General features: G+C 49.4%; 1 protein-coding gene across 1 annotated transcript in view; it reads left to right on the forward strand.

Annotated features, from left to right (window-relative positions):
* The window catches only part of LNPEP (leucyl and cystinyl aminopeptidase), a 1,221,122-nt gene that overhangs the window by 423,123 nt on the left and 770,122 nt on the right, over window positions 1-27,877 (forward strand). The window contains exon 6 of the mRNA XM_069627677.1: window positions 23,146-23,300. Within this exon, the coding sequence (XP_069483778.1) occupies window positions 23,146-23,300 (155 nt within the window). The remainder of the gene's footprint in view (window positions 1-23,145; window positions 23,301-27,877) is intronic.

Raw genomic sequence — 27,877 nt, forward strand, 5'->3', positions numbered from 1 at the left:
TTCACTGTTTTTTTAGCTTTTCCCCAGTATATTCGCCTCCAGTTCCTTCACTGAGGCGTGGCTGTTTACCAGTTACTCCACTAGTTATTTTGGGAGCCCAGGCCTGCTGTGACCCCCCAAGCCGCCTTCCGTTGTGTAAATGCACCCTCCCACTAGCAAGTGGGTTTTATGTCCGTTTGCCTGTTATTGCGCTGTTTTAACTCTGTTCTCTATTTTTCCCCATGCTTGGGATGCTGATGGAAGATGTCGACATGGAAGAAGACGGGCACTGCTGCTGGACTACAGTTCAGGTAAGGCAATGCGCGGGTGGCGGGTGGGGTTGTTTGATTGGACCACCACACACCAATGTCTTTCTTTTCAGATGCAGAAGAAGCTGACTTCGAGACGCAGATGGAATCCAGCGGGCGTGGCGGATCGGGAATTGCAGGAGAAATCAGAAAATTTCCAGCGCTCCGGTAAGTAGCAGATCTTGACCCTCGTCGTGAAGTCTTTGGTTTTCCACAGGAAACGCGATGCCTTGACTCGTTGTGAAGAGCAGGTGTTCCAAACTTGATCCGACGTTCAGAAGGAAACGGGCTGTGAAAAGCAAGCGTCACGCCGGCAGCCAAAGAAAATGCTAAGCACTGGGTGTGGCCCAGGGCGGGGTGTATATAGCCCTGGGCCCACCCAGATCCACTAGACCACCATGAAACTACACATTGCGGCCCTCTAGGGGCCATGTTGGATAACACTGTCTGGTTCAAGCTGGGGGCCATCTTGGAAGGGGCCAAAGGCATACAAAGGCCTGTTTTGGCGCCAGGCAGCCAGTTTCTTAGTCCAGGTGCCTCCCTGAGCCTTGGAGGTTCCTGAAATCGTGACAGCTACGCGACTTGTTAGCTTGAGGTGAATCTGTTCCAGTAGGAGGTATTGCTTCTGTTGAGTCTTGCTACCTCTTGTGGTTGTGTAATGTTGTACTGCTATGTATTTGGTATTCATGAGCATGTGAATCCATGCCAGACCCCATGCTGGAGAAGGTTTAAGTTACTTACATATAACTATTGTTCTCCAGCATGGGTCTGGCATGAATTCACATGCAAAACCTCCCTCTGGCCCCTCTGCGAATCTCATACTGCCACATTTTGCTTACCAAATCTGAAGATGGCTGCCAGAGGGGGGGGGGGCTTCGGGAGATGACTGCCATTGGATGGGGGCAGAATGGCACAGAGGACAGTGATTGGTTTAGAGGAGAAATACAGTTTTTAAGTGAAAATTATGTTTTTTCTTTTACCGAGGATTCCCAGCCTGACGAAGAAGAATATTTATGAGCATGTAAATCCATGCCAGATCCGTGCTCGAGAACAATAGTCACAAGTAAGTAACTTAAACCTTCTCTCCCGCTGCATGGGGTCTCCTTTCTCTCACCGCTCCATGGGGTCTCCTTTCTCTCAGCGCTCCTTGGGGTCTCCTTTCTCTCAGCGCTCCTTGGGGTCTCCTTTCTCTCAGCGCTCCTTGGGGTCTCCTTTCTCTCAGCGCTCCTTGGGGTCTCCTTTCTCTCACTGCTCTTTGGGGTCTCGTTTCTCTCACAGCTCTTTGGGGTCTCGTTTCTCTCACTGCTCTTTGGGGCCTCCTTTCTCTCACCCCTCTTTGGGGGTCTTGTTTCTCTCGCCGCTCCTTGGGGGTCTCCTTTATCACCTCACCTTAGGATCTTGTTCTTCGCACCCCACCTTTGTGTCTCATTCCTCTCACCCTGCCTTGGATCTCATTTTTCTAACTCCACTTGGGGGTCTCGTTTCTCTCCTTTCACCTTGGGGGTCTCGTTTCTCTCCTTTCACCTTGGGGGTCTCGTTTCTCTGCCCTCGCCTTGGGGGTCTCGTTTCTCTGCCCTTGCCTTGGGGGTCTCGTTTCTCTGTCCTGGCTTTGGGGGATCTCCTTTCTCTGCCCTCGCCTTGGGGGTCTCCTTTCTCTCCCCTGGCCTTGGGGTTCTCGTTTCTCTCTCCTGGCCGTGGGCTTCTCGTTTCTCTCCCCTCGCCTTGGGGTTCTCGTTTCTCTCCCCTCGCTTTGGGGTTCTCGTTTCTCTCCCCTCGCCTTGGGGTTCTCGTTTCTCTCCCCTCGCCTTGGGGTTCTCGTTTCTCTTCCCTCGCCTTGGGGGTCTCTTTTCTCTCCCCTTGGCTTGGAGTCTCTTCCTTCTGCCCTCGTCTTGGGGTCTCCTTAGGCCTTACCCTCCTCCAGGTTTCCCAAAGCCACCCCTTAACTAAGTTTCTAGGCGGTGCTTCTCGAGTGAATTCAACCAACGCACAGCAGCTTCCTTAGCTATCTCTCTTTCAGCTGGGACATCAGTGACTGCTTCTCGGGTGGCGTTCACTCCTCGGTCCTTCGGGCCAGGTGATTTTGGCACCTGACCCGGCAGGGGTTGAGTGTTCTGTGGGCTCGGCCACATCTGCCACACTTGGTGTACGCCACCTGTGTCCTGCCACACCTCACAGGAGGAGGTATATGGGCTTCTTCAGCTCTGCGCGTAACTCTTCTCCTCCTTTCCAGTTCTGTTTGACTCTTTATATTCCACTCTGCTAGGGGATGGGAATATCCACTGTTCTCTTGTTCCAGACGAAGAACGTGAATACAGAAGGTCAGAAACCATAGGTTCTCCAGCATGGGGTCTGGCATGGATTCACATGCTCATGAATATTCCCCGTCGTCAGGCTGGGAATCCTCGGTAAAGAAAAAACCAGTATCAGTTTCGTTTCTGATCTGTCTTTCGTAGTAATAACCAATCACTGGTCTCTGCGTCATACTGACCACAGCCAATGACTGCCCTCTACCTAAGCACCGCCTCTGGCAGCCATCTTCAGATTTTTACCGCACGTTCATGTGTTGGGATCCTCGTGCTATTGCTCTCGAGCGTTAGTGCTATTTTTCGCGCTTTTTCACAAAAAACTTCGATTCTTTCGGTCAAAAGAGCCTCAAGCTCCACCGATCCTACATCCGATCAACGGGGACCCGTGTCGGATTCGTCTGCGCCCCTCAAGGGTGAAGATTTCGTCGAGCTACACTTCGGAGGACTCCAGAAGCTTCTCAGGCCCGGTCTCGGGTATGGCCCAGGAGAAGGGAAGCTCGACGCCCGGAAAGCTGTTCAGGGTCTGCCCTGGATGCCAGCTGCAGAACGTCTTTAAGGAGGACGAACACTCTTTCTGCCTTTACTGCCTTCATGAGGACAAGACGCACGTGGAGAAGGACTGTGCGTTTTGCGGCAACATGTCGGAACGGACCATGAAGGACCGCCATCAACGTCTCGCCAACTGGCTGGAGGGTAAGAGCCCGTCTGGCGAGAAGAAGAAGAAATCCGAGCGGTCTTCTAAGACCTTTGAGGGCGCCCCGGCGACGGGGGCCCAACATAAGGCTAAGCACCGCGAGTCCGCTGGCACCGGGAGCGCCGAACGGTCGGGCTCTACGGGCGCCAGGCAGGGCGCACCCTCCCCGGCACCATCAACCACGAGCCAACGCTCTGGGTCGGGTAAGAGGAAGGCCGAGCACCCGGCGAAGCTCCTGGAGAGGCCCCGGTCGAGCTCTAAGGCAGAGGAGGAGCGTGGCAGTGCCCCCTCCCTCAAGGATAAGGCGGTGAGCGCACCTAAGGTGGTGAAGGCCTTGATCCATCCGACCAAGCCCTCTATCGAAACGGTCGCGGCGGCCCTGGCTCAGCCTGTGGAGGCTGCACCAGTGGTGGCGACCTCGGGGCCCAGAATCTCCCTGCCTCCTCGGAGGGAGTCTTCTTTTGTGCCCATCGATAGGACCCCCGTGAAACCCTCCGTGGGGAAGAAGAAGGGGGGGCAGGGCGTCGTCGTAGATTCGGCCTCAACCTCAGAAGAGGAGCTGATCGAGGTCTTAAGCCACGGCCTAGGCGTGGAAGAAGGCCAGCCCGTCGGAATGGACCCCGACGCAGGTGACGACGACGACATCGTCGAGGATACTGACGGGGCCCCTGCTCGCCCGTCGGATTCCCCTCTGCCAGCGCCGCAAGACAACTCGGCGGCCATTTTGTTGGCCATACAGTCCTTATGCTCCGAGATAAGGACAAGGCTACCGTTACCGACGGAGGAACCTCTCCCGTCGGGGGATCCAGAACCGGGACCTTCTGGTGTTCCCCCTACCAAGAAAAGAAGGATCCATCCACCACCTCCTTTTCAACCGTCGCGCCCCGTCCAGCCCTCCTCCCCGTCCACCCGAGGGGATGATACGGGGACTGACACGGCAGCGACGGGTACGGACGACGAGGCATACGACGAGGATATTCCGTCGTCGCCTCCCGCCAGGGCTTCTCCGCCCGACGAGATCGGATCTTTCCACTCCATGATCTCCAGGGCTTCCGAGCTTTTCCAACTCTGCCCTGAGGAGAAGAAAAAGGAAGGCTTCCTTTATCAGCGGCGCGAGGCCAAGAGGAAGACGGTCCTCGCAGTGCCTCTGTTGGACGACATTTGGGATGAGGGCCTTTCCCTCCTCAAGAACCCTTCCACGACGCCAGCTAGAAGAGACCGGTACGAGAAAAAGTACCGGGTCCCGGACACGGCCCCCCTGTGCCTCCGGGCGCAGCCTACCCCGGATTCCGTCGTCTCCGCGGCAGCCAGGAAGAAAGCGGGGGGGGGGGTGCGGCCTCCACATCGACTTCCCCGCCGGACGGCGAGGGAAAGAAATTGGATGCTATGGGACGTAGAGTCATCTCGTCGGCAGCGACGACGATTAAAGCGGCCAACGCCTTGGCTATCGTGGCTCGCTACGACAGGGAGCTCTGGTACAAGATAGCTCCCCTGCTGGATTTTCTGCCGGACGACAAGAGGGCGGAGGCCCTGGAGATCCTGCAGGAAGGTGAGGTGGCCTCGGACCACGCCATCACCGTGGCGACGGACATCGCCGACACTGGGTTCCGCCAGCTGGGCAACGGCGTTTGCCTTCGACGTCGTGGATGGCTCAAAGCTACGGACTTCCGGCAGGACGTCCAGACCAGAGTCCTGGACATGCCCTTCGACGGGAACAACCTGTTTGGGAAGACAGTGGACGATTCCCTTCAGGCCATCAAGGCGGATACTGAGACGGCCCGGGCCCTTGGAGTTCTGCAGCAACGACGGACGCCCTTTCGGAGCAGCGGAGGCAAGGGCGCCTCCAAAGGTTCCGGCGGCGGTTTCGCTTCCTACCGTCAAGCGGCCCGCTCGTCGTCGCAAGAGGCCTACAGGGGACGAGGCAAGTCTAGCGGACCCCGCCGTCGTCGCCAAGGAGGTCAAGGCGGCAAGGCCGCGTCCAAGCAGGATTGAACCGGCCGTGGGGTCGGGCCCCCACCGAAGCACCCCGGTGGGAGGCCGGCTGGCGGGCTTCGTCAGCGTGTGGGAGTCCATCTCCACCGACCGTTGGGTGCTGGACGCCCTGGCCCGGGGCCACGCGCTCGAGTTTCAAAGAAGGTGCCCGCGCGTCCCCCCCGTGGCCAGGAAAGAACTTCACGTCCCTCAACTTCTCCTGGAGGTAAAGGCGATGCTCAGGAAGGGCGCCATCGAACTCGTCCCAAAGAGGCTTCGGGGCTCCGGAGTCTACTCGAGATACTTCCTCGTGAAGAAGAAGACGGGAGGATGGCGCCCCATCCTAGACCTGCGACGTCTGAACAAGTTCATCAAGGCGCAGAAGTTCCGGATGGTCACCCTCCAGCACGTCCTGGGTCAGCTGGAGGAAGGAGACTTCCTATCGTCGTTGGATTTGGAGGATGCCTACTTCCACATTCCCATCCTAAAGGGGCACCGAAAATTCCTCAGGTTCGTGGTCCAAGGGCGTCATTACCAGTTCAAAGCCCTTCCCTTCGGACTACGGTCGGCACCCAGGGTATTCACCAAGTGCCTCGCACCGGTGGCGGCGCAGCTGCGCCGCGAGGGGATCCACGTCTACCCCTACCTGGATGACTGGCTCATCCGCGCCAAGACGAGGGAGCTCGCCGTGGTCCACACGGCAAGGACCGTCCAACTCCTCACGGACCTGGGATTCTCCGTGAACTACGCCAAATCCCACCTGGTGCCCGCGCAAGTCGCACTGTTTCTGGGAGCGAGGCTCGACACAGTGTCCCTTCTGGCTTCCCCGTCGGAGGAGAGGACCAGGACCATCTTGGGCAAGGTGCAACGGATGTTGGTGGCCGACGCGGCCAAAGTGAGGTCCATCAAGTCCCTCCTCGGGATGATGTCTTCCTGCATCTACCTCATTCCCATGTGCAGGCTCCGGATGCGCCCGTTGCAAGAATTCCTGGATGCGCGCTGGATCCAGACGACGGGCAGCTTCGAGGAAAGGATCAAGCTCGACGAGAGCTTCCGACGAGCGATACGGTGGTGGGGCACCCGCGCGCATCTGACGGCGGGCATGGACTTCCAGACCCCAGCCCACCAGGAGACTGTGACCACGGATGCCTCCCTGGAAGGGTGGGGAGCGCACACCGAAAATCTGCACGCAAGGGGACTCTGGCTCCCGACGGAGAAGTCCCTGCATATCAACGTCCTGGAGCTCCGTGCAGTGTTTTGGGCCCTCAGGTCCTTCCTTCCGTCCCTCAAGGGCAAGGTGGTGAGGATCTTCACCGACAACACCACCACCATGTTTTACATCAGGAAACAGGGCGGAACCAGGTCCCCAGCGCTGTCCAAGGAGGCGCAGGACCTGTGGCATTGGGCCGTCGCCCAAGGGATTTTTCTGGTGCCGTTTCATCTGGCAGGGATAAAAAACACCATCGCCGACTCACTCAGCAGGGAGCTGCGCTCGTGCCACGAGTGGGAACTACGGCAGGATCTGGTGGATCGCCTCTTCCGACGGTGGGGCACACCCCAGATCGACCTGTTCGCGACGGCGACGAACACCAAGTGCCAGAGGTTCGCCAGCAGGTTTCCCCAGATGAGGAGCATGGGCGATGCTTTCTCGTTCCCCTGGGAGGGCCTGTTCCTCTACGCGTTCCCTCCCTTGCCTCTGCTAATCCGGCTCGTCAACCAGCTCAAGAGGTCACGGTGCAGGATGATCCTCGTCGCACCTGCGTGGCCGAGGCAGATATGGTTCCCGGACCTTCTGGACTTGTCAGCGTCCCCGCCGATCAAGCTGCCGGCGGACGCGGATCTACTCTCCAGGGAAGGAGGCGCCATCCTCCACCACGACCCGAAGTCGCTGAACTTGCAGGCCTGGCTCCTGCAGCGCTAGAGTTTGGAGGATACGACATACCGGCCGATTGCAGAGAGGTTCTTGCAAAGGCCAGGGCGTCCTCGACTCTTAAATGCTACGGACACAAATGGAAGAGGTTCTCTGTCTGGTGCCACGCACAGAAGATTAACCCTCTACGGATTACGGCTCCCCAAGTACTGCCGTACCTGCTGACGCTGGCCAAAGCTGGTCTGGCACACGCGTCCATCAAGATTCATCTTGCTGCGATCTCCCGATACACCAGAACCACGGGGCGGACGTCCTTGTGGTCTCATCGTCTGGTGAAAGAGTTCATGAAGGGACTGTTCAGATCGTTCCCGCCGGTGAAGGCTCCGGCCCCGGCGTGGGAGCTCAACGTGGTGCTGACCAAGCTCATGGGACCTCCGTTTCCGTTCGAGCCTCTGCACTCGGCCCCGTTGAAGTTTCTATCGTGGAAAACAGCTTTTCTTGTGGCCATCACCTCCGCACGACGAGTGGGAGAGATCCAGGCCCTTTCCTGCAAGGCCCCGTACTTGACTTTCCACGACACGAGGGTAGTGCTCAGGACGCACCCCTCCTTCATGCCCAAGGTACCGTCGGACTTCCATCTCAACGAACCCTTGGTGTTACCTGTGTTCTTCCCGTCGCCTTCGTCGCCGGCTGAGAGGACTTTGCACTCGCTGGATGTAGCTAGAGCGCTGAAGTTCTACGTGGACCGCACGAAGGGTTTTCGGAAGACGTCACAACTCTTTGTGAACTTTGGACCTGTCAATCAGGGGAAGGCTCTCTCGAAGGCTTCCATCTCCAGATGGCTCTCCGGCTGTATCATGTGCTGTCACCGGTTGGCAAACCGACCGCTGCCTGGCCGTCCGAGAGCCCATTCCACCAGAGCGATCGCAGCTACCACGGCGTTCCTATCTGGTGTGCCCCTGCTGGACATATGCAGGGCTGCTACGTGGAGGTCGACGCACACCTTCACGAAATTCTACTGCGTCGACCGGGATTCCAGGGAGGAGTCCAGGGTCGGCCAAGCAGTGCTGCGCAACCTGTTCGCCTGAGGTGAGCCTGGTAAGGAGGTAAGATGCTTAATGTTGAGTTGATGTGATGCTTAATGTTGAGCCTTTGCCACCTCCCGTGGTTGGGCATGTGTGTACTGCTATGTATTCTTTATTCATGAGCATGTGAATCCATGCCAGACCCCATGCTGGAGAAGGAACAAGTTACTTACCTGTAACTGTTGTTCTCCAGCATGGGTCTGGCATGGATTCACATGCGAACCCTCCCGCCTACCCCTCTGCGGCTCTTCACTTGGTCATACTGCCACTTCACGTGCTTCCAAATCTGAAGATGGCTGCCAGAGGCGGTGCTTAGGTAGAGGGCAGTCATTGGCTGTGGTCAGTATGACGCAGAGACCAGTGATTGGTTATTACTACGAAAGACAGATCAGAAACGAAACTGATACTGGTTTTTTCTTTACCGAGGATTCCCAGCTTGACGACGGGGAATATTCATGAGCATGTGAATCCATGCCAGACCCATGCTGGAGAACAACAGTTACAGGTAAGTAACTTGTTCCTTCCGTCTAGGGTCAGATGATTTGCAGGGGTTACCGCGTTCTCCCGATATGCCAGTCACTGGTTCTACAGTGGGTTTCCCCTCCTATGAGATTCATCCGCTGAGTACCACTTCCAGGAGGACTATCGGGTAGTGGCCTCACCACCCTGGCCTCAAGGCAAGTAGTTCCCCCTATAGACGCAGTGACGATACCTTGGGATTTGTCACAGTACCCTTTTATGCTCTTCAACACAGGAAATCTCAGCTGCCACTTTTGACTCCTCCAAGTTAACCAAATACAAACTTCCCTTATTTTGTTCACATAAAAAGGCTACATATGACATCCTCTCTTTGAGAACATTGTGGCCCCTGTCAATCAGTGTATCTTCCAAAGGCAGGGCACAAATATATCTTTAGAAATCCTGAATCTTGCTGAAGTCGACATACCGGATGAGATTCAGCTTATAGAATCGAACTTTGCTAGAATATATTTCAATCGCTGTACTGTTTGGAAAAGTGACAAATCTCTGACTTTGCCCATTCCTCCATTCACCAAACCAAATTCCACTGTACCATAACCCGAGAGTTTGTGCACGTTTTCAAAACATACGCAAGACCACTGTTTTTTATATTTGTTTTTTTTATATGCTTTATCTATGCCTGTGCTTTCCTATTTAATTCTAGGGGAATAGTGTGTCCATTTAACACATCAGGAGATTGTATTTATTTTTATTTTTCAGTTTTTCTCAAACCTCAACATTACAGTTCACATTCTGCAATGTAGGCATCAAACAAACCAGGGATGTTTGTAGATCCAGCATTACTTAGGACCAGTATATCCTTAATGAAATATGTTTTTAAATTAGTCTACTTACCAGGGCTGTTTTTATAGCATTATCAAGTACTCCAATGTGAATATTTGTTAGCATTTCAGCATATTCAAGATGTGCAGATTGCTGCACGGTAACAGTAAAATGATTATAGTGGTAATAATTCCACAGATTACCATCACCAATGCCGCCAAATTTATTTTTGACTATCCTTTTGATAGTAGTATCTGAAAGACTGGTTGACCTTTTTTAGGAACTTTTGTAGGAGGTCTCCACAAACGTGAACATGTTTTCCATGTTTTCCTCCAAACAATACAGCATAAGTCTTTATAACTTCTTGCATTTTCAAGTGACTGAAAGCTAGCAATATATTTGAGACCATGCTAACTTCATCCACAATCAATATAAGTTTATTAAGAACATGTCCTACTTCTTGTGCATCTGATGACGTTTTGCTATATTCCAGTGTTTTTATCATGCTCCACTGGTTGCATCAATAATCACTGCAGTGTAACACTGGCAGTCATTTGCTGATTTACTGATCACAAAGCTGGAATTAGAAATGAGTTTCCAGTTTCAGCCTGTCCACTAACCTATAACAAAATAAGGATGACAATGGACATGAGCATTGCTTATTATCATGTTTCAGACCATGTATGAAGTGATCTTTTATTCTGTCATATATTTCTTTATACTCTTTGCTCAATTTAGACACAAATGTACCTACATCCATACCTGTATCATGTGTTTCATTGAATGTTTGTCTTACTACATCGCAAGGTTAACATCAGTTTGAACAGCATCTCCTAATGCATTTTGACTCCCTTGTGTAGAATCTTGACTCCTGTAAAGGGGTCAGAAGCATTTGGCGGACACAAAGGTGGCATTTTGAGTGCTACAAACCTTTATTGAAAGTAAAAAGGGGCTGGGGAAACAAGCCAAGAGGGGATTCCCTACCTCAACCAAAACTACTGGTGTCTTTGTCAGGATGTCCAAATCAAAATGTCTCCACCGTCCTATGTATATACCTATTTCCGTCCCTTACACTCGTAACTCAGGATAATGTGAAAAAAGGGATTTCTCTGTAGAAAACAAAGTTCCAAAAACCAGGATGCAAAAAGATCCAAAACAAGAGTTCAGTAGTGCCTCCCTCTTCCTGACAGTTCTCCAAGTCTTAAAGCTCTGGTTAAACCAAACAGGATGATTCCTTTCCCCACGTTTGCTGCCACAAAAAAGTTCTCCAAGGCCTTACTCCCAAACTGTCTTGTGCTCTGCTTTGTTCAATGAGGGCTTTTAGTTCTCACGAATAATCACTGATCAAGACGATACCTCCCTCCTCTTGGTTTATTCCCCAAAGGTTTCAACACCAGGGGGAGCGACTCCCCTCACCTGACAGCTGCTGATATGACAGCCAACCTGGTGCACTTCCCTTCCAGGTACTGTGACTATAAAGATTCAGCGTGATGCACTCTTCATATTGGTGCGTGTCCCAGACTCGCTTTCTGTGTTTCACAAATGTCTGCTAGTGCTACTGCTTCTGCTTCTTCTGCTTCTACTTCTTCAGCACTACTTTGTGGCCCCAGCACTTCCCAGACAACCTGTGTACCCGTTTACTTGTTCTGCAGTGGTTTCAGGTCTTCCTATGTGAATGCTGTCTGCTACTGGGCTCCATTAGGCCTCTGGGTCGTTCCGTGGCTTGTAGCAGCTCAGCACGGTTAGCCACCTTCTTGGGGTTGCAGGAATTTTTTCCCACATTCCCAGCTTTTTACCAACACCAGTAGCTTCTCCTTCTGCACTGGGTAAGTGGTCCTTCTGCTCTGAGTTCCTCTGGTGCCTTCTTATTCCTGCATCGGCATGCCGGTCAGCCAGCTTCCTTTTGTTCACTTGCCACTTGCACTTGAAGTTCCTCCAGGGAGGGCTTGACAACACTTCCTGGTTTCCCTGCTCTATTTCTACTCCCCTTGAACCAATGTGCAGCCAGCAGCAACTAGATCGCCCAGAATGGATCTCAAGAGCACTCTCTATGCCTTCACTTCTCCTAGTCCCTGTACTAATCTTTCAGTTCCCTTTTGGGTCATTGGAGGGCCTCCTTGTCATAATACTGGGAAACAGATCTTCACTTAAAGAACTTCTATTCTTCCTCGTCTCCGTACTTTTGAGGGGAATGTGTAGCCATCAATAATTCATGAGCTCATTAGGGAGGAAATTGTTGTAGGAAGTGGGTCTAGAGTCAGATGATTGGTGGCGATACCACTTCCTTCCAAGGGTATCATCATAAAAAGGGGTTCCTCCACCTTTCGAAGGACTCCTTGTGCTTTGTCACACTCCCCTCAGGAAAATATTTGTACTCTCAGGCACTCTTTCAGCTAATTCTTCTATGTCTGTCATAGGCTTTAGCACTTGTTTCATGCTTATGTCATGACCAAGAATTAGCCAAATGATGTTGATACTTCGTCCAAACAAAGATGATCTAGTAAGTCGATCTGCAGCTTAGTAGGAACCACACTTTCTGAGAGAGAATTTTGATGCCAAAGCATAACAGTCTTTACCTTAGAGTTTTGTTTAATGACCAATCATCCCACACCTCTTCTGTATTACTCTTCTCTGCTTTTGTCACATATGCTATAACATAACAAGCTACTGATGTTGTGGTATCAGATATATACTGGACATCAGTATTTGCTTTCTAAAGTTGAACAATAACAGGATTGTAATAATTTATAAATGTAGACGCCTTATCTCTCCAAGTGATATGCGATTTTGGTTGATTTGCCAATAAGATGGTGACGGACAGATGACACAACATGGTTTGCCTGTCCAACTTTTCAATTTTGTTGGCAATATTTCCTACACTTGTGCATCTGGACTCTTAGCACTTTTTCCATAAACATGCATTAGTAGGAATAGAAAATGTAAAATATTTGTTAATGACTTCCTTTACAGAGCGATCACTGTCCTTCACAACCTGTGTAATATCCTTAACCCACAGAAGCATATGTATGTGTGGTGCTTCATGAGCGTGATACTCTTTTCTCCACAAGAAGTGTTCAACACTACCTAATCAAAGACTTTGTTATGTATGAAATGCATCATGGCTTAAAAAAATTGATTAAAGAAGCATAAAACAAGAAAAGGATTCATAGCTCACAATTCTGCTGGTGCCATTTGCAGTATACCCTCTTCGAAGGGATTGTGTCCTCCGACGTATTCCTTATCTTTGATGTTATTCATTCCAGCTTGCTGGCCTCGGAAAATGTTTTCAGTAGAGGGCGCTGCGCGTCAACGTCCCTCGACGGCCTCCGTATCGGCACTGACGTCATCATGAGTATAAATAGACTCGCGCAGCGTCAGTTGCTCAGTTCTGTTTTTCCGCGCTTCGTGGGCCTCGGTTCCTTTCTTCAGGAAAACCTTCTTATTCTTCGAAGATTATTACCATTACACAATGGCTTCTTCTTCCGAACCATCGACTCCACGGTCCGGTTTCAAAAAATGTTGTGACTGTGGGAAGAAAATGCCGTTAACGAATCCTCACAGGATCCGTTTGTGGTGCCTGGGATCGGAGCATCACTGTTCGGAATGCGAGGACTGTATGTCCATGATGGCGAAAGCCTTGAAGGAGCGTAAGGGGAAATTAGAAAGAGGTAAGGCCTTTAAACATCTACTCCCTTGAAAGTTTCTTCGGCCGAGTCGAGACATTCGTCTCCTCGTCGACAAAAGAAACCTTCTCATTCAAGATCTCGAAGCGGTTCTCACCAGTCTTCGAGATCAAAACACTCTAAGAAGAGGCGTCGTAGATCTCCCTCTTCTTCCTCTACTTCCCCAGAAAGGGTCACCTGCCCCACGAAACACAGCTCTCTGGCTAAGTGGGAGGAATTCCATAAAAAAATGCTTAGCGTCTTCGAGAAAGCGGCCTCGACCCCCTCGAAGACATCTAAAGGTGATACCCTGGGTGAAAGACCTGAAAAATCAAAACACTGCGAGTCGTTGAACCCGTTGAGAGAAAATACTCGAGAGCGGCATGAACCCTTGAATAAAAGCAATAAGACTTCGACTCCCAAATTTGCATCATCGACGCCTTTGTCGTAGGTCCCTTGGACACATAAATCGGTTTCATCGACGCCGGTACCTGTAGCAGAGAGGAACAAGGGTTGGTATTCCCCCTACTTTCTAGTACCAAAGAAGGACGGAGGATTGAGACCCTGAGTCCCATCTTGGACTTGTGAGAATTTAACAAATTCCTCAGGAAAGACAAGTTCAAGATGGTAACCCTTTCTCATTTCCTTCAGGCCATCCAGCTTCAGGACTGGTTGGTATCTCTAGACCTTCAGGATGCTTATTTCCATGTGCCAATCCATCCCAAACACAGGAAATACCTCAGTTTCACAATTGGCAACTCTCATTATCAATTTCGAGTTCTGCCATTTGAGCTGACCTCCGCCCTGAGGGTCTTTACCAAGCTAATGGCGGTTGTGGCTGCAAGTCTAAGAAGGGAAGGGATTCACGTCTACCACTACCTGGACGACTGGTTGATCAGAGCAGTATCCCTGGAACAAGCTCAGATACATCTAGATTATGTTTGCCACTTCCTCCACAAGCTGGGCTTCTCCCTCTACTTAAAGAAGTCACAGATGATACCATCACAGAGACTCCAGTTCATTGGAGCAGTCCTGGACACATCCCTGGGAAAATCCTCGCCACCAGAGGTGAGGGCTCAAGATATTCTACAGATGGTCACCAGGTTTCAAAATGCCCAACGTCTACCAGCCTTCGACTTTTTGAGGTTGCTCGGCCTCATGGCATCCTGCATCTTCCTAGTGCCAGAGGCTCACCCAAGAATGAGATCTCTCCAGTGGGCACTAAAGACCCAGTGGTCACAATTCTCAGGGAGAATGTTAGATCTCCTACTAATCCCAGACATAGTGACTCGAGACCTTCATTGGTGGGCCTGTCGGGAGAACATCTTGAAAGGGGAACAGTTTTGGCAACCATGGCTGGAGATAACAGTAGTCAATGATGCCTCACTCGCCGGGTGGGGAGCCCATGCCAACGACTTGACCATCAGCGGTCGTTGGTCTCCATCAGAGTCCAGACTGCACATCAACTTATTAGAGCTGAGAGTGATCAGACTAGCGCTGAAAGCTTTCCTGCCATCAGTACCGGGGAAAAATGTCCTGATAATGACGGACAACACAGTGGCCATGCACTATGTCAACAAAAGAGGAGGCGTAGGGTCACAACCACTGTGCAGAGAGGCAATGCAGCTCTGGTTTTGGGCAATCCAAGAAGGAATCTCTCTATCAGCAGTTCACCTAGCTGGAGCGAAGAATTTGACGGCAGACGCTCTGAGCAGGCAGAACACAGTCTCCCACCAGTGGGAACTAGCTCAAGTCCTTCAACAGGTCTTCACCCTTTGGGGAACCCCTCAAGTGGATCTGTTTGCCACCAGTATCAACGGGAAGGGCGATCAGTATTGCTCATGGGAATTTCCCCCGAGAGGAGCTCTAGGGTATGCGTTCGTAGTGGACTGGGAATTTCCACTTCTTTCCCCGTCATTCTTCAAATGATCAGGAGGTTGAGAAGATTTTGGAAACCCATGATCATAATTGCCCCGGATTGGGCCAGGAGAACGTGGTACCCAGATCTTCTAGACATGTCCATCTGTCCTCTGATTCGTCTTCCACAAAGAGAGGATCTTCTCTCGCAGAAGGGAGATCAGGTTCTCCATCCGGATATCAGGACCCTCAACCTTCACGCCTGATTTCTGAAAGTCTGAGATACAAGGATTGGTATCTCCCGTATGACGTAATGGAGGTGTTGCTTTCAGCCACAAGGCCAGCAACAAAGTCTTTATACTGCTGCCGTTGGAACACATTTTGCAGCTGGTGTAGAGAAAAGAATATTGAACCCTTTTCATGGAATACACCAATGGTGTTATCTTTTATGCTTTATTTAGCAAATTCAGGGCTTGTAGTTGGTACATTCAAGGGCTACCTTGCAGCGCTGTCTATCTTTAAGTGCACTGCAGAGGAGCCTTAATACTTCAAATTGCCCTTAGTGATTCCATTTCTGAAAGGGTTAACTAATGTTTTTCCTCCAACTCCTTTTCAAGTTCCATTGTGGGACCTAAACCTAGTCTTAAAATTTCTAATGGGTACTCCATTCATTCCTGTTCATTAAGATTTCTTACACTTAAAACAATCTTTCTAGTGGCTTTAACTTCTGCCAGAAGAGTGAGCGAATTACAAGCCTTATCTTGCAAACTTCCACATAGTCTTTCACAAAGATAAGGTTGTTCTACAAGTGAAGCAGAATTTTCTCCCAAAGGTGGTCTCAAAATTCCACATTACACAAAAGCTAACTTTACCCTCATTCTACCTTCCTCCCCATCCAGGGAAAGAGGAAGAAAGATTACACAGGCTGGATCCCAAGGCGTGCCTTAAGCTTTTACATTAGCAGACTTGCAAGGATCAGGCAAGCAGACCAATTGTTTGTGGGGTATGCAGGGCACAAATTAGTTTTGCCCATTACAAAAAAAACATTTCAAGATGGATTATTTTAACTATTACGGAATGCTATAAATTAGCAGGAAAAGAGCCCCCTCAACATTTTAGGGCTCATTCAACCAGGGGTATCACAGCCTCTTCAGCTCTCCAAAGAGGAGTTCCAATTTAGGACATATGTGTGGCTGCCACGTGGTCGTCCACACACACTTTTACCAAATTTTACAATCTTGATTCCTCCTCTAGCCAGGAGATGAAATTTGGGAACGCTGTGTTGCACTCTGTGTATCCTTAGAAGGATACATTCTATTTTACTCCCGCCTCCTCTATATACTACTGCCATGGGAGTCTATCAAAGATAAGGAATAAGTCGGAGGACACAATCCCTTCGAAGAACAAGTTAGTTACCAAACTGGTAATGTTCTGTCGATGGGATGTTCCTCCGACGTATTCCTTATCGCCCCTCCCATCCTTCCCTGCAGTAAACCTTTCATTGTAGTTGCAGCTTACGCTCCTTCATGGTTATTAACCGATTCATGCAAAGCAAAGCAACATCTCAAAACGGAACTGAGCAACGGACGCTGTGCAAGACTATTTGTACTCATGGTGACGTCAGCGCCGATACTGAGGCCTTTGAAGGACACCGACTCGAGGGACGTCGACCCGCAGCGCCCTCTACTGTGAAAATGTTTTCCGAGGCCAGCAAGCTGGAAGTGGATTTATCAAAGATAAGAAATCCGTCAGAGGAACATCCAATCGAAAGAACGTTACCAGTTTGGTAAGTAACTTGTTCTTTGTTTTGATTACTTTTACGGATAATACCTGGAAGATCATTTCAGCCATATTCTGCACACCTTAGTCACAAACCAAGCAGGAAGACTCACGTTTCGCAGCATACATCGGACCTCTCAATGTTGTCTGCTCCAGCATTTATTAGTTCCATGCATGCTGGCTACGATATCTGTAAACTTTGCTTCTAAAAACTCATCCTTCCAATTTATATTTTGCACCATGTCCCTCACAGTAACATTTTGAAAGTGTTCATGTTCAAAGAGGGTGGGCTACTGAGTAGCATAGAGTAAAACAACCTCTGTGACTCAATAGCTACCACTCAAGTAAATCACCCTTCTCTTACACTCCTGCAAGACTTCAAAATTTGGTTCGATATTCTCAACAACCCCATGACTGATCCGCTGGATGACTGTCTCGATACACTCAACCTCTCCCATCATTCCACTGGTCCAACCCACTCAGGTGGGCCCACCCTTGATGCAATTATCAGCTCCCATGACCTGGTCTATATATACATTCCCAAACCACTCATCTGGACCGACCACTTTGCCATACCTTTCTCTATACAAATTCAAAAGACCAAAAAAGCCTGTTACAATAAACAAATTCTCAACTTTGGCAACTGCAGCAAAAAACTCCACATGATCATATCAGAATTTGTGAAACCCACGTGCACCTCGACCCAATCCACGCAGACACAATCACTCTGCGACTCCTGCACTTTGTCAAGGATAATTTGTCAGAAACTCAGGTGCTATAATGGAGTTTGTAGTTGTGTAGGAGCAAATGACACGCTTTGCTCGTTACCCGAGCAGAAGACCAGTAACTCTAAGGGAGACATCCAGTAGTCACAGACAGCACCTGTCTGATAGGTGCGCACATAGCGATGTAGTATGTGCAGGCAAAGCAAGGAACGCTCTTAAGCACTAGGTTTTAGGCTCTGATATGGCAGGATATGACGCTCAAGTCTGCTCCCTTTTTACATATAAAAGGAGAGCTAAATGAGCAAAAAGGAAAAGGAGCAACCGGCAGAACTCGAGTTGTGTGGGGGCGGGGAGATTTAGCAATGCAGGTCCCAGAGCAGAGGAAGCAGCAAAGCGTGCCCTAATGCACGAGTTTAACTGTGAAGTCTTGCTGTGAAGTCTTGAGACTACAGGCGTTTGGTATATTAAACATCAATTTGTTACACCATAACATACCATACCATAGCATAGATCAGAATATTATGAATCCCACGTCACTCAAATCTGCTGAACTAAAATGATTACTTGTCCTTTTCTCTATCAATGTAAACCATGCTCCTAGCGTACACACCATTTCTTTTCATATGTATAGTAATGTGCTATGTTATAGTTGCCTTTGTTATAGCTTGTGCAATGCAATTTAGAGCTTGTAGGATAAAGCTGTGATATTAGAAATATATTAACCTGCTATCCTCAGTGTTGTCAGTTCCATATTTCCGAGTAATGCTTCAGAATGGTGTTTCTCGGAGTCCAAAAGAATTCACAAAATGTCCTGATTGTATTTTTGATAATTATGTCAAGGGGAGCGAACACTCAGGAATACTGTCCCAAGCGCTAGGCCGAACTCCTGGGGCACCCCTTATCATAAAATATGACTTTTGATTCCATGCCTACTTCACCCCGCCGCAACTTGGGTGGAGCGCGGGGGTGGGAGGGCAGGAATCCTGCTTTACACAGGCAATTAAGTCAACTTGACAGGACGGCAACCCTTAACACCAAACTGTCCTTCCTCTCCCCCTTCCCATAACTGACCCCATTGCCCAGACGTCCAATTCCCCTACATTCAACTCCTTCAGCCAGCAAATCCTCCGTGTCGCCCCTCGACCCCTGCCCTGGCTCTGTCCTGAAAGAAATATTCTCGATTCTCGTCTACCTGCGCAGAAGAATATGCGAGAACCATACAAAATGACTCCCTCACCTCTGGCATCTTCCCTGATGCCTTCAAAATAGCGCATGTCAAACCACTTTTAAAAAAAATAAATTAAAAATGTTTTTATTATTTTGTAACAATAAGCAAAGCACATGATGAACAAGAAATCGGGTAACAAACGACAATGAGTTTTCCCATAACATTTTCCCCTCCTCCCCGCTCAATGCATTGTTGTGGTCTTCTCGGAGTGTCTTTCACCAATCTTAGTGTCCGTATCTTATGACTTTGCCAGACTTTTTATACAACATTAGTCCGGATGCAATCTATAGTACTTTAGCATAGTCCTTGAGACCCTTTAGTGTTTCTCCCCCCTTAAGTAGTGTGTGTAGCTTCCTGGTCATCCCGCCAGTAATCGTCCCATCGGTTGCCTTGACCATGATCTTTGCGCGTGCAGCCACAACTCATTGCCCTAAAACAAAACCAGAGCTTCAATCCCACTTCCTCCCCCGTCCCCTCTCCTCCCGTCCCCCCCTTGCCACGTCCCTAACCCCCTGTTGCCCCAACACCCTCCCCCCAGGCTCTAGCGCCGCCTCTCCCAGTTGATCCCCCTGGCTCCCTTCTGCTCCTCTATACCTGTGTAGATGATGAACCTTTCCTTTTGCAGTGTTTTTAACATATACATCCTGTGTTTCCGGCGGGTCTTGTCTGTCAAACCACTTTTACAAAAGGCATCTCTTAACCCCCTTGACCTCAAGAATTACAGACCGATCTCCAACACCAGATTTCTCACGAAACTCATTGACCAGACAGCATATTCTCAACTCAACTCCTTCGTAGAATCCAACTGTCTCCTCAACCCCTTACAATCAGGCTTCAGACTGCGACATGGAACAGAAACCATTCTGATCTCGATCTGGGATGATCTCAAGGTCACTGCAGACTCTGAAGGCTGCGCAGCTCTGATTCTTCTCGATCTCTCTGCAGCCTTTGACACGGTTAACCACTCAATCCTCCTTGACCGCCTTCACTCCCTAGGAATCCGTGGCACTGCTCTCAAATGGATTGCCTCCTTCCTCAGAAACAGGAAACAAATAACCCTCCTCTCCCCCTTTGTCTCAACTGCTCGCTCAGTGAACACTGGGGTACCCCAAGGCGCATGCCTATCTGCTCTTCTGTTCAACATCTATATGACCACTCTACCAGGAATCATTCACACGCACACCATCTCCTGTTACAACTACGCTGACAGTACCCAAATTATCCTAAGAATTCCCAAGTCCGGCACCAACTCCCATCCATACCTTGAAGCTTGTCTGCGCGATATTGACCGATGGATGACAATTAACCACCTCCTTTTGAATCCTTATAAGACTGAAATCATGGTGTGCAGCAATACTGCCCTTCTGCCACATCCGCTCCCTTGGCCCCTCCCCACCTCCCCCGATATAGTGAAGAACCTAGGATTAAGGCCTAACCCTCTCCCGTCAGATCAACAACGTGTCAAAATGCAATCACTACCACCTCAAACCTCTCAGGCACATTTTTCCCTACCTCTGCTACCCGAACAGTCTTGCCGCAGTTATGTCTATTGTGATGTTGAGCCTGGACTATGCCAATTCCCTATACCTAGGAGCTCCGGCATACTAACTCAATAAACTACAAGGAGCGCAAAATGCTGCTGCAAAACTGCCCCTCGCCTATTTCAAAGAGGCCATATCTCGCTAGCTCTCCAAACCCATCACTGGCTCCCTGTCGGACGAAGGGCCACCTTCAAGACCCTATGCATCACTCACCGAGCAGTGCACAAGATCGGCCCAATGTACCTACAAGAAAAAATAAAACCCTACCTCCCACCTTGCACCCTAAGATCAAGCATTACCTTCCTTCTAGTGATTCCAACCTCTAACTCTGTCCGGATCGGAGGATCTGCCTTCTCAACCTTTGCCCCATCTCTGTGGAACTCGCTCCCTCCGCACATTCGACACACCCAAGACTATATGACCTTCCGCAAAGCTCTAAAAGCATGGCTCTTTCCGTAATGCCGACCACGACCATTTGAGGCGACTGATTCCTTGCAACTGATGACAAATGCTCAAGGAAATTCCGAGGAACGACACCACTGAATACGCTTATAAGTCACTATTAAGAAAGCGCACGCTCGAATCCGGAATAGCAAACTCCTTAGATCATAACTCCACCCAAACACTCACCTCCCATGACACTAGGCTTACTCTCTACTGTACACCAACATACAATGAGAGTACAGCTACACCCCTCTATCAATTTCAGCTTACCTGCTCACATACGAAGACTACCCCATGAACACCTCATCACTCTAATAATATGCAGCTACATCCCATGACAAACAGGCCTAGCTGCACACATAAGCGTCCTACACAGGCCTAACGCAGCCAGAATCCAGTCTTGGAGTCCACCCTCCAGACTGCACACATCCAACTGATATCAATTCTACCACACCTAATGCTAGGATGCTGCTACCATCAGGCAATTGCATCAGCTGTACACATAACTGGTGCACCCAAGCACCCTTTGACACCTTACTCTCTCAACTGACCTGGACCACGGTCCCCAAGGGCGTTCAACCTACCAGTTCTTTGAGGTTAAACCAATGATATATAGAGGGCTATAGAAATGCCAAATAACATAATCTGGGTGACTGGCTTATAACCGGGGAGAGTGCAAAGCAATGCCGACTGCACACACAGAAACAACTCCCTACACAAGTTGGGATTTTTCGTCAACGAAAAGAAGTCGAGCCTCCTTCCAAGTCAAAACTAAATTCTAGATACACAATTGGTAAAGGCTACCCCTCTCAGGAAAGAGTGCAAGATCTACTTGCTCAAATCCCTTATTACAAGGCTTTAATGTATGGGTTAAACGCATATACCGCATCCCACCAGGCTATGGTCTAAACGTTGTGTTGTGTGAACCTATGGGGAGACCCTTTCATCCAGAGCTTAGTGACCTTACATACAAAGTGGCATTCCGTGTTGCCATCACTTCCATAAGAAGGATAGGTGAGCTATAGACATTCTGTTTCAGAACCGTGGGTCTCCATACACAAGAACAAGGTGGTTTTAAGGACACATACTACATTTCAAATTTTCATATCAATCAATACATAGACAAGCCAGTGTTTTTTCCAGTACCCTCAAAGCACGGGTTAAAGGGCACTTTATACACTTGGTATACACAGGGCAGTCAAGTACAACTTAAGAAGACAAGCTCAGAAAAACGGACCAGTTCTTTGTTTAAGTGGCAACAGGGAGAAAGGGGTAACACTCACAAAAGCTGCTATTGCGAGATGGATTGCTGGGTGTATTTATTTTATTGTTTGAAGCACAGACATAGCTCAAGAGCAGCGGAGCATTGTACCGAGTGTGGGTTGCCATAATTTAGGCTGACATCTTTTAACAGTAGCGCAGTATTGTGAGTTGTGGTATGTGCGTCCATTGGACTTAGTCCTTGGTTTTCGGAGATTTGCAGAATTGGAGAATTGTGGGAGCTTTCCGAGTAGGCACCGAGATCGACACGTAACACACAATGTTACGCGTTGTCCAGCACAAACTCTCCCTTTTATCCCAAAAGCACATTCAACACCTAGTCGGGGACCTACGCTCACTTTCATTACTAATGTACCACTAGAATACATTTGTAAAGAAGCAACTTGGAGTTTTGTTGCTACTCTAGCACGCACAGATTCACAAGTCGGACAAGCAGCTTAAAAAAAATGTATTCACAACTATCCCTTCAGCTCCCCCGGCATCTTCGCCAGGTACTGCTTATTAGTCTATGCATAGCATGTGAATCTAAGCAGATTCACATTCACAAGACTCCGAAGACAAACAATGCTTACTAATCATCTTTCTGTGGCTTATATCTTCTTAGAATCACATGCACCAGCCCATCCTCCCCTCTTGGGAGCAAAAGGCAGAGTTTAAAAAAAAAAGAATATCCGTGAAGACGCACGTAGTCACAAACCTCGGTTCATAAAAGCAATAATCTGGGGAAGTTTGGTTAACTGTACAAATAGGTTAGGGATCGTGCAACAGGAACGCCCCCGTCGATGCCCTTTTTAGAATTTGTAAGCAGAAGCAAGCCACAGGAAGACGATTACTGGGTAAGTCATATAATCTCTTTCTCTATGCCTAGCTCTTTGTCTTTCTCTCTTGGTCTTTTAATCCAACAAGGGTTTTTGTATTTCCAGACATTGATGTTTTGAACTCCCTGTGCATGAATGTGTCACTCTGCTCTGTTGCTGTCTTTCACTGATGCTTAGGAATGTATAATGTGGCAGGCACAAGCATGATAACCGTTTTCCTGCAGGGCATGTCGTCCGAATAGAAAAAGATGCTGCAAATAGAAACGTAAAATGTTTACTCTTTATTTCTCCTTAGATTTGGTGGCTATTCCTGATTTTCAGGCGGGTGCAATGGAAAACTGGGGTTTGATAACGTTCAGAGAGACCACACTCTTGTACAATGAGACCACTTCTTCCATACTCGAAAAGCGTATGGTAACTGCAGTGATCGCTCATGAGCTGGCACATCAGGTACTTGTAACAGCCTTGTGTTGAAGATAGCATGTTATTGTTCCTACTGCTGCATTTATCTTATATCTTATTATTCTTTTATTCCCTTTATTTCAACACCTAAATGTGTACATTATCTATATGTACTCCATGACAAGTTTATTCTTTTGCATTCCATTTATAGTGCTATATTCCATAGTCATTTATTGATCTGTACAAAACATTGTTGTAAGGCCTTACACATAATTCAGGAACTTCTCAATTGCAATTTCTCTTTTGGGAGATGCAGAAGCTTCTACATGCAGCATGTATGTCATTGTGAAGGTCCCCTTTTCTATAGCTATACACTTAGCTAACCCCTTTTATCATTTAGCCTTTTTACTACCACTTGTCTACTTTGTCTGCTCTTTCTGTTTTTTGCTTTCATTTTTTGTTCTGCTTTGGCTGCCTTTTCTCCAATTTATCTTTTATTCTGCATATTTAACTCTGCTTCAAACTTGTATCGTTACCCCCTCGTCTACTGAGTGCTCTGCTCTTCCCTGCTTCTTTCTTTCACTTATTTTCATTAGCTGTCTTTTTGTGTGCACCACATCTTTTGTTCTCTGCCTTCTGCTATTCCTTTTTCATGTATGTTATATTCTCTTAATGGCATACCTTCATTTTCACCATTTACGTTGGCCTCCTACGCAGTTGTTTCCCTCTTACTGCAGTGCGCTTCACACAATCTTATTTGCCTCTTCTATTAATGCCCTGCTATTCTCTCTGCTTCCCAGTATTATGCTATTGGTTACCTCTTCACTTTCTGCTTATTTTGGTAGTTACTTCTCTATAATTCTCTCAATATCTGCTTTCATCTTGCTTCATCCTCCTTTTATTATTGTGAAATGTCTCCACAGAAAAATTGCTGCACACTTAAACCAATATGCATTTGTTCTAGCACAGACCAAATGTCTTCCTCTTTAGAGCATATATCTAACTGGGCATATCACCCTAGGTTCCTTCCATAGCTTAAATTCAGAAAAACGTTGTGGGCGAAAATTGTTTCATGGGCTTGTTTGGACTCGTGCTGTCAGATATATTGTGGCCTGACTAGCGGCATGCTGCTATCTCTGTTAGACAGGGCAAGACCCTAACATGGTGTACTGTCTAAATTATATAATTAATATTGGTAGTTCAACTTGTCCCCTATATTCTCCAGCATGGATCTTTATAGAGTCACATGCTGTATACATGTTTCCTATCAGCAGTAACATTAATCAGTTTCATAGCAATACAAGAAAATGCATACACTTTAGTGTTCTCCAAGTGTTGTTTTGGGGTTATTTACTCTGCAGCCAATAGCCACTAACTGCCTAAGCTCCACCTTTGGAGGCCAGCTTCAAATTCCTTACTGCACATTTAGATTTATGAGTCGTCTTCAAAAATTCTCACAACGTGTTGTCCAAGAATCTTCATCACACAGCTTTGTTTTTAACATTATTATTGTTTTTATTTGTTTATTTATAGGACAGCACACAGGCGATCACATAAGTTAACAATTTAATGCAACACCAAGATTCATGATGGCCGTCCGTAGGGGTAGACGCGCCTGCGGATCTCCCAGCTACCGATACTGGAGGAGTCCCACCACCCGGTATCTGCAGTGAGCTTCGGAGCTGAAATCTGGGCTCTGAGGTGCCATCGAGACAGGAGAAGCGTTGGTCCTGGGAGTGGAGGCGATTGCGAGCCCCTGGCACACGCGGAGGCTTGTCGGCGGGCGGCGTTAGGACAAGGGGGACCGTCACGGGAGCTGCGGAGCGCCCGCTGGTGAGGCAGAGACGTGTGTGGAGGGCAGCTGCGACCTGGAAAGGGCTCGCCGGGAGGAGGCTTGCCCCGGACTGAGGGTTTGAGAGGCCGCGGGTGGAGTGGCCCGTCTTGAGCCCAGGTGGCGAAGGACGCGCGGGCAGCCTGGTCCGCGCCGAATGAAGGAGGCGGAGTGGCGGAGGGCGGCTCGGCCGGGCTCCCCAGGGGAGGGCGGCTCGGCCGGGCTCCCCAGGAGGCAGATCGGAGCTCGGGCTGAACCGGCGCGCGGACATTGGGTGTCCAGCGGGTGCCGGCAGGGGCCGCGGGAGCAGAGACGGACACAGCTTGCAGGAGGGCCGTCGTGCGGCGCTTCCCGCATCAGAGGCGGTACTGCGGGGAGCGGCTCAGCGGGCCCCGCACAGGAGCGGTGGGCGGCCTGCGGCTGTCTGGGCTTCGCTGGTTCGGCGCCTGTCCCCTCTGGAGGGGGGGGAGTGGCCCGGAGGAGGGCCCTGCATCGGCCAGCGGACTGACCTTCTTGGGGGCCGGTTGGTGTGATTCCCCCAGGCACTGAGAAGAGTGACCCTGAGTGGGCGGGGGGCACCTGCGGCGGAATCTCTCGTGGGAGCTCCATCTTGAGGAACTGCAAGGGGTTCAGGCCTGCAAGAGAAGATTTTGGCTCCCCGGCCCCTGGGGCTTGTCTGAGTGCTTGGCCTCCTGGGTTGGACGTGTGCGAGTGCTCCCCACAATTTGGAGAGGACTTCCTCGCATGGCCATTGAGACTGGTGAGTCTCCCTGTAACTCACGGAAGGTGGAACATAATTTGGTAGGCTAAAAGATCCCGGCAATCGAGGACAGAATATAAGAAGGGAAGTTTGTTACCTGCTTGTGTGCATTTGGTGGGATTGGCGGTGTGCCACGCACTTAATCCCTCCGTTAATATGACCACGAAGAGCAAAGGATAAAGTGGGAGGGCGCAGTCAGCGCTCGGTGTGGCCCCGGGCACCCTTCCTACCATTTGGCCGATGCAGGAGGCTAGGGGCCTGATCAGATTTGTGGGGGAGGACCTGGCAAGGAGTGTCTCTCCGCCAAAAGAGGATAGCACAGCTACGATGTCGAGGCAAGATTTCAGGGGGGAGATGCACACTTTGCACACTAGCTTGACAAAGACTTTTCAGGAACAATTTCAGCTCCTCAGGTCCGACCTAAACGCGGCTATGGGGGAAATAAAGCAGGAGCGAGAGGACAGATCTTCTGGAGAGAGGCTTGTAAGAATTGGATAAAGAGGTGACAGCTAGTAGTGAAGCAATTGAGAGGCTCGATGCAGCCACGCACAATCTGGAGATCCAAATGGAGGATATGGAAAATGAATCCCGTCGAATCAACATCAGAATCAAAATGCTTCCGGAATCTGTCCAGGATAAAGACTTAAAAGGAGTAGCCCAATTCATCTTCGCAGAGATCTTGGGGATTACGCCCCCGGAGGAGATTGAGCTCGACCGCATCCACAGAGTGGGCAGGGGTAACGCAGGGTCTCAATCAAGGCCCAGGGACGTCTTTTATTTTTTTAACTTTTGTTTAGTGGCAGAAAGTTAAGACAGGCACAGCACAGATTACATAGCAATAAGATAGCAACATAACATCACACAAGGCAGTACAACATGACTAAATTCAACATCTCAGGTTGGGGACGGTGGATGTCTTGGAGAGGCACAAAAGGAAAAAAGGAAGGAGAGTCACACTGCACATGGCGTGTTAGGCTGTACTGGTGAGGGAGTAGACCTCCATTCCACTTCGTCTCTATTGTTCAGGTAGCTACAGAATTCTGACCACACGTTTTTGGGGTGTGATGAGATTGGTAGGGATCCAATGTATTCTTCTTCGCACATTTGTATCCAGGTAAGGGCTTTCAGCCACATCATGAGGGTGGGGGGATTATGGCGCTTCCAGCATTGCAATATACATCTTTTGGCAACAATGGCACTTACATTTAAGAATTTTGACATTTTCCTTACATTTTCCCCATCCCAGATACCAAACAACAGGGCTAGTGGGTCCATATCCACCGGGGAACCAATTATTTCGGAGAGCGCCTCCGTCACAGCCACCCAGAACGTGTTTAGCGCAGCGCAGGTCCAGAACATGTGTATGTGATCTGCTTCGCTGGATTTGCATTTAGGGCATGCATGAGTCGGGATGCGTGTGAATTTCGCTACTCTGTACGGTGTAATAGAGCCTGTTGAGGAGTTTGAATTGTATGCAGCGGAATCTGGCGCTAAGGGAGACTTTGCGCATGTGTACACACATTTTGCCCCACATTTCATCAGTTATTTCCGTTTCAAGCTCCCTAGCCCATGCTTCACGCGGTTTGAGAGACTTGTCCACTGTTTTCTCCAGCTGCATTTTGCACAAATTGGATATTATGCCCTTGGCGCCTGCAGAGTTTGCTATATATTGGAGTTCGGGTGAGTCTGGGGGTTCGTCTGGGTATGAGGGCCACATAGCTCGTACCGCTGCTCTAAGCCTGTAGTAATGTAACATCTCGAGCAGAGAGTTGGAGTGTTCTGGTCGCCATGTTTGAGGGGTAATAAACGTACCATCGGGGAAGAGGTCAGCAAGTGCTCGATAGCCCATATTTTCCCAGTGTCGCAAGAGGTGTTGGTCATGTTTGGGGGGAGAGTCCGGGAAATTGCCATATGGGAAGCCACTTATAGTATGGGTGTTGCTCTTGCTCGGGGCGCAGGATACCATTCCAAGCCCTGATCGTGGTGGCCACCGGGTCTGCCTGGGCGTCTGTTTGGAATGTGCGGTGCAGTAAT

The sequence above is a fragment of the Ambystoma mexicanum genome, chromosome 6p (genome assembly GCF_040938575.1).
Source record: "Ambystoma mexicanum isolate Mex_15411 chromosome 6p, UKY_AmexF1_1, whole genome shotgun sequence".
Taxonomy (NCBI): domain Eukaryota; kingdom Metazoa; phylum Chordata; class Amphibia; order Caudata; family Ambystomatidae; genus Ambystoma; species Ambystoma mexicanum.